Raw genomic sequence first — 12,326 nt, 5'->3', positions numbered from 1 at the left:
AAAAGAAAATCAAGCAAACTAACCAAAATTAAGTTTTTCCTAGCAATCTAAATACTTTAAACCCATAAAGCGATGGATATGGACAAAGATGTTGACAATCTTCTGTCGTTCCTCGAAGTCATAAAAAAATTGTTAGCCAGTTTTCAGAGCGCTTTTCAAGCCATAAAAACTGTGCAGTGGAACAACAATTACTTGGTCAAAAACAACACAGAATAGCAACAATTTTTTATTGTACTTTTCTATTGAATTTTAAAATTGCCCGCGCGTGGCCCAAACGAAACGAAAGCACATTTTACGCCCAGAGACCATCCGCTTGGGTGCCACTCCTGCGACTTCGCCAACTCCCGCTATTTGCCCATAACATCAAAGTGTTAAATAGAAAGCGCATTAAATTTTATGTCAAGAGAGGTAGGGGCGTGAAGGGGGCAGAAGCCAGATGGATAACGAGTGCAGGGCTCGGCTCGCCACACACAACGCCAACAACAAGAACAACAACAACAAGTGGAGCGCAGGGCTCAACGGTAGAGCGACAAGTTGGCAGCCCAGGTAGGCGCATTAGAGGCGTGCCCCATGAGCCAGAGTAGGTGGCACGGCTGTGGGTACGGTGGAAACTGCTTGGCAAGTTCATAAAAATTCACTCAGGCGCAGTTTTAACGGCCGTTAAATGTTTACGCGGTTGCATTTTTAACGACTGTTGACAGTTCATTTGGATCTGAATCGCGGGGCTTAGTTAAATGGCCATTGACTATACGGAAAAGCGACGTCCCGTGTGCGCGAATAACGGCACTTTGAGGCAGAGACGCAGCGCATAAAAATCCCCACAGTTTAATCAAGTGATATCCATAAAGGTATTTTTAGTTATAAGCTGAAACACATTATCAAAGCCCGATTTAAAGAGACGCGACAAACAATAAGCAGAGCATCTACAAATAAATATATTTATTTATATAAAGTATAGAGAGCAAGCCCACAAACAATATCCATTGGATCGGTTCGCGGTATGAACCATTGCCCCGCTTAAAGTTTGGCCTTATGAAACTGAGCTTTCACATTTATAAGCCAAAGTTTTGATTCGAAGCGTAGCTCTCACATTTTTTACAGTTTTAACAGATTAATTTATATTAAATTTACATTTTTATCTACATATTTGTATTCATCGAATCGTATTTTATATATTGATAGTATCGAAAATTGCTGCAAAATTTTTAATGAACCATACAAGTTTTTTGAACTAAACTATTTTTTGGAAAATATGGTTCAGCTTAGTTTTATTCGTGTATTTTGTGATAAAACTAATCGAATTTGGCGACCGAACTATTTCCTTTAAAACTTTTGGATAATAAACAAAGTATAAGACGTTGTTGGCTAAGATTAGATTCTTATATCCACTGTCTCATTTAGCTACAGTATATTTTGAAGACAACTGTTATCATATGTTATCTATACACTAAAGAAAACAACAATGAAAAATAAAAACAAAGCGAAATGGCCCCAGAATTCATAAATTCGCTTTCTAATTCGCACTCATCTTTATGAAAAAATTTCCTACAATTACTTATTTTTCTAAAATGTCCAAAAAATTGTCAAAAAAGCTGATTTCTAATATACAAAAGAAGTTTAAAAATATTAATTTTTTCGTCTAAAAATAAAATATAAAATATTTCCTGAAACCCCGAATGCAGAAAATATTTTCCAAAAACTTTTTTTTATTCAAGGTTATTTTTTAAAATCATAAAAAACTATCATATTTGGCGATTTTCTAAAATTTTGGGGGTGTATAAAACACTCGTAATATCTATTCCAAAAATGTAATTTAACTTAATAAGCCCCATTGGCTGCTTGGCCGAGATTGCATAACCTGAGATAGTCGCGATACCATAAGTGGCCTTGCATAAGCCAAGAGTTAGTCGGTGCAATGCGATGCTGGCCAATACTTGAAATCCACAAACTGGTCAATGAGTTTACTGACCATAAAAGCCAAGCCAAACCGCGCCGCAAGTTCAATGTGGTTGATGTGAAAGTGGGACCAGACACATGAATGAACTTGCCAAAAGCCAGACAGATCTGGTGGGTTGGGCCAGGGGACGGGTACCGTGAACCGGGCGACTGGGCACCCCGTGGCGCAAATAAACCGCTAAACGGTCAACGGTTGCAGCGCGTGCGCAACGGGTTTAATGCAACCGAGAATCGAGCTTCGGGTGGCAGTTGCAGCGGCTTCCGTCCAAATGTAGCAAGCACTTGGCCTGACCGGTCGAAAGTGAAAGTGGCAGACAGCAGGCTCAGGTGGACAGCTTATTGGTTTATTTATGGGCTTAGCGCTCAAATATAAATATAAATATAAATACTCTGGCGAATTGCAAGTTGAACAAATGCACAAAATAGCAAAACACAGCTATTTGATCTCTCAAGTTGAATGCTCACATTGCAGTTAATCAATTAGTAAAGCACGTAAACAACTCTCCATTTCTTTCAGGTGCTATTGTTGCTTGGCCTGAATCTATCGTTGACCAAGGCCTTGGAAAACTGGCAGCGTTTTCCCTCGCTCGACACATTCGCCAGCTATGAGGTAAGTTTGCCCAAAAAATTGCCATTAACAATTTTGTTAAGCTCATAAAGGTGTAGGTAGCTTAGAAATGTCTGATAGGTGTTATATTACCCGGCTAAACCTGGACCAATTTGCTTACATTCAGTTTTAAACATCATTTATTTAACCTTTTTTCCCACCCGTGAGAAATTTAAATCTACTTATTTAATTTAAAATTCATTTAAGAAGATTTCAAAAATCTTTTTTATACTTTTGCAATGTAGAGCTTTGAAAATGTTAAAATTATACTGATTTACATCTATAAGGTAGACTTTAAAAATCAAATCTATAAATCAGAATGTCGAGCTTTGAAAAATGTAATACTTAAATACTTATATATTTTAAAATGGGTATAAGGAGAATTATTCTTTTATAATTTAGAACTTTCATATATTTAAAAAAATTCAGATTTATATATGAATGAATTTAAGTAGATTAAAAAATCGTATTTATTTTTTTATAATATAGAGCTATGAAAATGGACTAGAGGCCAAGATTTAATTCTGTTCAGATAACTTTTTAACATATATATATTATATTAACACATATATATATATTAAATCTTTAAGTGAAGGTTACAGTGATCGGCAAAATTTTATTGACGCACCACACATTGGACTATTTTAAGTTATTTTCCAATAAAATTTTATACGTTGTTTCTAGCATAATTAATGTATAATTATCTTATGCAGATAAACTTATCAAACGCAGATAGTTAGAAGTAATGTTCGTCAAAAAAGAAGCAGCAAATGCAGCAAATACCTAAAAATTGTTTACATTTAAGAGAAAAACATTTGAATGCCATTGTAGTAGGTACTATAATTTTGTCATGAAATGTGAACCGAATGGAAGAAGAATTCTCCGACCCATTAAAAGTTTATACATTCCATATCAGCATCAACAGCTGAGTTGATATAGCCATGTCCGTCTGTCGGTTTCGGGTGCGAACTAGTCTCTCAGTTTTAAGGCTATTGTCTTGATACTTTATTCTTGTTGGATCGGCCCACTATATCATATAGCTTCCATAGGAAAGATCGGTCGAGAAGTACGTCCTTATATGGCAAAATATTATGTTTTTCAAGATATTTGCATCAAATTCAACATTTACGAGCTTCACAACTCTCACATATCTGCAAAATCAAATTGGTCACAAGGATATTAAATCTTCGGCGTGCCGACGGTATCCTTACTTTCCCGTTTGTTCTTATTATTATCTGTAAAAAGCGAAATATATATATGCGACTATATACACGGTTTTTGTAAATCATGGAACTAGAATTCAATCATTTTTAATGCAGCATATTTCATATTATAGTGCAGCCTAATTAATAAAATCTTAATGCTATAAAATGAGCAGCTGGTTAATTTTTATTTTTTTTCCCAATATAATTTTTATTCCTCTTTTTATTCTTCTAGGATATGCAACGCTACTTCGATCAGCGCAACTTTCGCAGCATGCGGCACATTGAGAATCCCAACGATGACAGCTATTTGGCCGCCTTCAATCAGTACAACGAGCAGCCAGCGAATCCCTCCCAGCTCGCTCATCCACGTGCCAAGCGCGAGCAGCGCCAACTGCCCACTGCGCCGCGCATGCAGCGCTTTGAACTCAGCGATGCGGTGGAGCCCAGCCAGGAACTGAAGCAGTTTCTGCGTCAGCATCGGGATCGCTCGCTGAAGGCACAGCCCGCTGCCAGTAGCACAGCACAGCCGCCAGCCAGCAGCACCGCCAGCAGCAGGAGGACACGGAAGCCACATCGGTCACGAAGATCCGCCAGCAATCGCCAACCGGCCAACTTTAAGGTGCAAATGATTCCTTTCGAGGCAACGGATGCACGTGAGCCGGATGCAATTACCGCACAGCTGATCAAGCGCGCCAGAGCCTTGGATATGCAAAGGGAGCCAGCTCCAGTGGAAAAGTCAGCTCCAAGGTCCCAGGTGCGCACACGCAAAACCAAACGCTCCAAGCGCTCAGCGCCGCTGCAGTTGCTCAAGTTTGAGCTGACCGATGCGAAGTCATCGCTGCCCGCGTCGCTGCAGCGTAGCAGCAAGCAGCTGACATTGCCCAGCCTACTGACCATGAAGGCCGCAGCGCCGACGAATGAAAATCAAACGCAAATCGCTGCCACACAGGAGACGCGCATCGATGACAACATGGTCATATCCGGCGAGGCCGCAGCCGAGTCCAAGCGCATGTATATCTATAAGGAGGCGCCTGCTACCCACATCAAGTCGAAGAAGTCGCTTAGTGCTCTGCCCCACGAGGTGCAGAAGGTCATCACGCAGCTGATCAAGGAGGGCAACGGCGGCAAGGCGTATATCAAGTATCTGCCGCCCCAGAAGAGCGACTATGAGCACTTCAAGGCCAAGCCCGTCTCGTATGTGCCCAAGCCAGCTGCGTATATGAAGTATGTGGCCACCAGGCCGGTGGAGCCAGTTCATGTGCACATACAGCCCGTGCCCGTTGTGGAGCAGCTGCGTTATGTTTACAAGCCCAGCTATGCCAAGGTTTACCCTGTCGCGCCCACTTTTGTACAGCCCATTGTGGTGCAAGAAGCGGCACCCGCCGCCCCAATTGCAGAGGAAGTGCATCACACTTACAGCGCCGAGTTAGCCGCACCCGAAGCTGCAGCTGAGCCGTCGCTGCAACATGTGGCACCACAGTTTCGTCCATCCAAGCCGGATCCGTTGCAATCAGAGCTGGTGGAAGCCAATCCCATCTACGGTCGACCCATTGAACAGTACAAATACGAGATTCAAGCGGAGCCCAGTCCCTCCACGGCGCCAATGATCAAGATCGAGTACCATGCATCCGCGGATAGCATCAATGAGCACTACAAGCAGCTGCCAGAGTTTCGTGAGCTGTCCACGCTGATTGGCAAGTCGCCTGACGATCAAATCCATGGCCTTACCTATCTGCTGGCCAAGGAGATGCAGGCGAAGATGCAGCGACACCCAAAGCAGCTGCTCTTGGCTCAAATGCAAGATCCACGCCCACAGGACAACACTGCGCCCATACTCTTCCATCCGCAGCAGCAGCCGGCGCCAGCAACTGCCACACTCAAGACCCTGCCCGGAACGGAGCACGGCTCGCTGGGCGTGCAGCCGGGCCGACTGGTTGGCATGGCCAAGACCAAGCAGTATGTGCCCATTGTGGAGCCGGGCAACAATGATGTCAAAGAGCTGCCCGTGGTGCCCAGCACAGCTGCCTCTAAAATTCCCACGCCCAGCTCCTTCATTGATTTCTCGCCCGGCCACGGGCTGTCGCACGGTTACGAGGGCGTTCACGATGAGCAGCCGTTGACCACCTTCGAGCACATCGTGCATCATCCAACGCAGACTCATCATCACGGACTGCTGGCCACATCTCTGCCAGCTGAATTGGAGGCCGATAAGATTGCAAATGGCTTGCACTATGTGCACAGCCAGGAAGACCAGGCGGTGAGTTCTAGATCTTAAGGAATTGACCTTTTGCGAGTTTTTGATTTGGAGTTGACCCTTAACATTAATTCTTACCCAGATCTATCCAAATATACAAAATTGTGCAAGTGTGCGTGTATGGCAGGTCCAACAAATTTTAAATGCACACATCGCTTAGGTGCCCTCACCAACGATAACGAGCTAAAATGCAAGAATTTCGTACGGCGTTTCAAACTTTTTGATTTTTTCATATTTTCGTCCCTTCAAAAGGGAAGAAATGCATTGTTGCTTGTGCGGACACATACACACACATACATTTAAATACATTTAAATAGACAAAGTAAAAGAGCATTCAGAGCACTGAGAATAAGCAAAAGTATTTTAGTGTAGTGGGAGCGAAATAAAAAATAGCGATACCGTTCTATAACACAAATCATATAAAATTTTTGTTCTCTTGCTCTCTGGGCAAGTGAGCGGGTCTCGGATCCGAACAAAAACGACGTCGACTTCGGACCAGAAATTTGCTTAAGCTGTCCAATCTATGTGTTGTATGGTTATCGGTATAACAACAGCTTATCAGCAGTACTATCGATAGTTACGTAGCACGACGTTCTTCCCCCTTCCACCCCTTTATAACTAGTTTTGGAAACCATCGTAAATTACTTTTCTTCTGATTTTAATCGTTTCGACTTCGAAAGTGACTTCGAATGATTTAACGAGCTGTTATTATATATATCGATATTACAAAATGCATCCCTCTATGACAATGTAATCGATTAATAAAACGTCAAGTAATAAGAGTCAACGTCTTCGCCACCATCTGCCATTTATTATAAAATAAAAAGTTCGGGAAAAGTCTCGGCTAATATTGTTCGAAATGGAATCGGTACAAGTTTTTCTTACAAAGCGACTTTCGCTCCAACTCGACTTTAAAGACCTCAAGTAATTGTAAAAAGCACAATTCTGTTGTGTAAATAAATATATGTATTTACCTTATGTAGGCCCTAGATGTCGCTTATGTCAGGCCCAGCCTTTTTGAAAGCCACTCTTACCAGTTTTATGGATGCATAAAAATTAACATGAAAATGGAATGTAATCGATTGCAGCTTTTCTGCTGGCGCCTGGCTTCAACGTGCGGCCTTTCTGGCAATGACAATGCATTAAATTAAAGCATACCTTGGGGCGCGCCACAAAGGCTTAACGCGCCCGAAAGTGTGCTCCATTGATTGGCATAGGCAAAAACACAATCAACATAAATAAGGCGAACTGCCCGAGCAACAACTGGCAGCAACAACAGCAGCAGCAACTCCCCAGACACGACAATGTCGCAGTCACAACAATGAAACGCCTGCAGCATAGCCCCACTCCCCGCTGAGCGTTACCACAGATGGGACTGGGACTGGGATTGGGATTGGGAATGGAACTGGGACCTGGGGTTTGGGCTAGGGACTGTGTGCAATTCAGTTTGATTGCCGATCCATGTCTCGCCGGTAATGCACTTAATCGAATAATTTTCAAGTTCGACAAGCATTTTCAATGTCGTTAGCCCGAACCCAAACTCAAACCTTCCGCCGTCTGCTACCTGGTCGCGGCCACAAAGCAATGCAAACGACTTCGTCTTTCATTGCGATGCGCCTGAAAGCGGACTACAGACTGCAGACTGCAGTCTGTAGATTGTGGCATTGTCTGCCCTCCCCCGCTTGACGCACCGAACCCAATTGATACGAGATGTACGAGGGGGAGTATAGACGGTGTGTATTCCTTTTGGATCAGCTCGAACACTTGAAACGTTTTTAGCAAATTTTTAAGGCAAAGCCACGCCTTCGCGTGCACTTGATTGCATTTGGGGGCGGCAACTTACTGGATTCTACTTTCGTTATATTCGTTTTTATTTTTATCTATTTTTTTTCTCGTCTGAGCGGAATTAAAATTCCTTTTTCAGCGTTGCAAAAGTTTCGCCATGTTTGCGGTACGACGGTTACTTGCATTTAATTTAAATGCTTTTTTTATGCCCAGACTGAAAGCACTGGCATTTACTATGTGTCTGTGCCCATTGAAATGTATCTTTAAGATGCACATTGCGACAATGCAAAGAGCAACCACAAAAGCCCAAGTATCTTATAATATATATATAATATAAATAGAAAGGTAGAAGGTAAAATCAATAAGTACGCCAAGAATATGCGTGCAACTATGATTATTATAATAAAATTCAATTGAAGCCCTGTCGGAATATATTCAATTGATGCCACCAAATGATGCCACATAAATACATTGAAAATAACAAGCGAATGAAGCTGATTGCCCCACGTTGGGCGCCTAATGCGTTGTGGCCCGAGTCTTACATTAACATACTCAACAATTTGCGACACAATTAACATGTGTTCATTGCCGGTAACATGTGTGTGGCTTAATTAACGCTTGTATTATATAAAACAGCTGAAAGCTTTGTTGATTTTTTTGCACAGAACTCAGCGACATAAAATTCTTCTCCAACAAGTCAAGGGATACGGCCTCGTGGTAGGGGACCCATCAAATCGTTTGTCAGAATTTGCTTATTTTTAAATATTAATGATGATGATTAACTAGCAAGAATTATTCAGTAGTCCGGATGATAAAGAAATGTCTTACATTTAAGGAACCCAGTGAAACTAATGAGACGGGTTTCGTCAAATTTTCTTTTTATTTTTATAAACAAAAGTTGTTTATACACTTGATTTTCGTCCGGTCGTTCTTATGGTAGCTAAATGATATAGCTGTTCAAAGTCGAAACCATAGGGCTCGAAAAAAAGTAAAAGCCAAGCTTGGTCAAGACATCTTGAAAAATAAAAAGTTGTTCATACAAAAGCCCATCTTCCACCGATTACTCCTTTGGCAACTGCATAAGCGGTCGATAGTAATCCAATCTAACTGGCTACGAATTATGTACTGCCTGCAACCGTAAAATGGGCCTACGATAGTATTAAAACGAGAGGACTAACTTGAATATAAATAGCTATATCGACTAGCTGTTGATACAGAACTAGAACTTGTATTCAACTGGGATGATGAAAATGGTAAAACATTTAGATTTATCGTTAAATTTTTATATTTTATTTTTTTGGCCGATAGTAACAGTCGCTCAAATACAGTAACGTTTATTCACTTTCTCATATTTAACAATTGATTCTGTTCACAAACAATACAGTGGACGCCTTACTTGATCTCGGGACAAGCCATCTGGTACACGAATTGCACCAAGGTGCGCGTGGGGCGGCCAGTCATGTAACGAGCTGTCAGATAGGGAACCAAGCCGAATTTTGTGAGTAAGCCCGTGCCTCGAGTATCAATGTGAGCCCAATCGGCGCAGGGAACCAGCTCGTGGAGAATGGCAGCTGCCAAGCAGGAGCTGGCAATGCCACGACCATCATTGCTCAGATCGTAGCCAGTCTCGTCACTCACTTGTCTCTTGTAGTATTGCCAGAGGGGCATGCGCCACAGGCGATCACCAGTCAGGGAGCCAGCGCGCTGGAACTGCTTCCAGACGTAATGCGAGTTGGAGAAGATGCCAGAAGCACCGCCGCCGTACGCTTTCTTAACGCCGCTGCCAAGGGCGGCCACATCCACAACTAGGCGTGGTTTGTAGGTCGTTTGTCCATAGATCAGGGGATCAGCCAGTACTACCACGCCAGCCTTGTCCACGTCACGAATAGCCATTGATCTTGCATTCAGCAGGGTGACCACATCGCCAGGCTTCACCGACATGCCTGAGGGCATGTTCTCACACAGTGGAATGACGCAGGTCACATTGATGGGTAGCGAAAGAGCTGCGATACAACGCATCATGCCAATGATCGCAGCGGCTGCAGACATGCTGCCGCGGTATTCATCCATGCCTTTGCAAGGGCGCAGATTGATACCTCCCGAGTTAAAGGTGATGCCCTTGCCAACAAACAGAATTGGTTTGTCCTCGGGCGCAGTGCCGCAATAGCTAATTTCCAGCAGTACCGGAGGCTCGCAACTGCCCTTGGCAATCATAAGGAACGCATGCATGCGCTGCATTTCAATCCAGTCCATTGTTCGTACTTCGACGGTAATGCCACATGGGCACAGGGCATCAACTGTGGCTTGGGCGAACATTGTTGGCGTCATGCAATTGGCTGGAGCGTCAGAAAGACGCCTGGCCAAATTTTGGGACTCTGCCTTGAAGATGCCTCGCGTCCAGCCGTCCATGTCAGCCGAGTCGTACAGTTCCAAGCGGGGAACAATCATACGATTCTTTTTATTCACATTGTCTGTAAATCTCCATACCGCGAGCGATGAACCCTCGGCCGCTTGCTCTGCATAGTCCATGCCATCAACAGCGATAATGTGGCAGCCCTGCTCCTGAAGAGAGCGCGCACCGACTCCTGCGGCAACACGCACATTCTCCATGCCCTCGTCGAGCATCTCCAGTTCATTGAAGCCAATACCTTCGATGCCCACGCCCACAACGGCGACAGAGGTAAAGTCAGGGTCAATGTTGTTGAAGACACGGCCACGTCCTAGACGGCCATCCACTTTCGATTCGCAGACAAGCTGTCTTAGCTTGCCGCTGGTGCGGTCATTTAGCTTCTCGCCGCTTGGCGTAAACTTAGGATCCTTGTCGCCCTCCTTCAGGTAAATGCCGACCACCAGACCCTTGCCTCCGACTGATGAAGCCTCACAGGCGTAACGAACATTGATCAAGCGTGCAACGCTGCGCAGGCTCAGGAAGCTGCGGACGGTGTTGCGGTTCATGTGCTTCATCTTGAGATTAATTTATTCTTTACAAAAATTTGGAATTTGGATATAAAAAAAATTATGGACGCGACTTAGCAGAATTGAGTAACACAAAAAGTAAGAAAAATTGTTTCACAAAAGAAAATTTAGGTTTTTTTTCAGTTTTTATTATTTAATCAAAATTGGAAGTCTGTTCTGTGCAGGCCAGCAACTAAAATACATCTGATAAGTATTCTGTAGCAGCTCCATGCCTTAACTACGTCGGTAAATTTTCAAGGATGAGTTGATCAAAAAATTTTCTGTCTGAGTTGAAACTGAGTGATAACTGTTTTTTTTTTTTTTTTGGTTTTCCCCCAATGGGAAAAAGAATTAATGCTAATAGGCCAATAAATAGGATAATAAATGCCTTAAATGTCATCCCCGGGCGATGCTGAAATAAGAGCACTAATCATATAATTTTAATTTATTATTAATATTATATATTAACAATAATTTAAATACTTATTTTAATTGATTAATAATATTGGTCAGCAATGTATATATATATTTTTAAAATATATAATATATATGTATAACTGTATATAATTCATTTTAACTAAAATTATACTTGTACTGCTTTTAAATTAGTATAATTAATTTTTGAAAATAAGAAAATGTATATATAAATTAATATATCATTATTTTTCAAATTATTTACTATTATTTTTTATAAATTTCATTACAAGCATGATTTTTATTATTTATATTATAATTATTTAATTATGCTTTTTTATATTATTATTATTAGGAATAAAAATATTTATATTTATACCATTTTATCATATTAATTATAACACAATGTCTTATTATCATTAATACTTTTATTATTAATATAATTATAATTATATTATTTGATTATTAATATTATTATTATTAATCTTATTAATATAATTATAACTATTACTATCATAATTATCTTTATTAATATTAATTTCTTATTAATAAGTATTATTCGCATCTATGAAACATCGACAACTGGGAACTATTATTATTACCTTTATTACGATTAATGTCTTATAAATAATTCTTATTCGAACTAATATATTTTGGACTACAGGGAATTTTAAGTATTATGCTTAAATGTTATTTCTCTTTTTTATTCTCTTTATTAACATATTACATATATTTACGTTTATGGCATAAGACCTATTGCCTTGCAAACTGTTCGATGCAATTGTGAGGGGGGGAGGGGGCGGATGTCTCCAGTCAGCTGCCATTGACATTCTGAGAAATTCAGCGAGCAGAAAGCACAAAGTTGCAGACAGGAGCGAGCAAAGAAAGCAGCTAAGAAGTTGACGTCGCTGTTGCCAACATGCCATAAACAGGCAAAAGTGCAACTGCAACAAGCAACAACAACAACCAAAGCACAAGTTGCAGCTGTCAGTTGCGCGATTCGCGTCGCAAATCGACTTAAAATTGTTTTCGAGCCGTGCAACAAAATTCGTTGGCATTTTACGCGTCATTTTATTTGATTTTCAGTTTTCAATTGGCAACTGCAAAAGCTGATTAAATTTTATTTATTGGCACAAAGCGAACGGCAACT

The 12,326-nt window shown here is 41.5% G+C and overlaps 2 protein-coding genes across 2 annotated transcripts; one reads left to right on the top strand and one right to left on the bottom strand.

The window, feature by feature from the left end:
* The first annotated feature begins 438 nt into the window (after positions 1–438).
* On the top strand, positions 439–6,043 carry Cpr50Ca (Cuticular protein 50Ca). Its single transcript, XM_064681800.1, has 3 exons — positions 439–546; positions 2,474–2,566; positions 4,001–6,043. Exon 3 carries the CDS (start codon positions 4,004–4,006, stop codon positions 6,041–6,043), a length of 2,040 nt encoding a protein of 679 aa, XP_064537870.1. The 5' UTR covers positions 439–546; positions 2,474–2,566; positions 4,001–4,003.
* A 3,031-nt stretch (positions 6,044–9,074) lies between these two features.
* On the bottom strand, positions 9,075–10,908 carry S-Lap7 (Sperm-Leucylaminopeptidase 7). The gene has a single exon (XM_064681889.1). The coding sequence runs from the start codon at positions 10,769–10,771 to the stop codon at positions 9,200–9,202; it is 1,572 nt and encodes a 523-aa protein (XP_064537959.1). The 5' UTR covers positions 10,772–10,908; the 3' UTR covers positions 9,075–9,199.
* Positions 10,909–12,326: the final 1,418 nt, after the last annotated feature.

The sequence above is a fragment of the Drosophila montana genome, unplaced genomic scaffold (assembly GCF_035044405.1).
Source record: "Drosophila montana isolate Dmon_TW-CO22-7 unplaced genomic scaffold, ASM3504440v1 contig_2438_1, whole genome shotgun sequence".
In the NCBI taxonomy this organism is placed as follows: Eukaryota; Metazoa; Arthropoda; class Insecta; order Diptera; family Drosophilidae; genus Drosophila; species Drosophila montana.
This window is presented reverse-complemented; position numbering and strand designations above follow the sequence as displayed.

What these genes read in the sequence shown, in the direction of transcription:
- Cpr50Ca (XM_064681800.1), top strand. Translation starts at nt 4,004, where the DNA reads ATGCAACGCTACTTCGATCAGCGCAACTTTCGCAGCATGCGGCACATT.
- S-Lap7 (XM_064681889.1), bottom strand. Translation starts at nt 10,771, where the DNA reads ATGAAGCACATGAACCGCAACACCGTCCGCAGCTTCCTGAGCCTGCGC.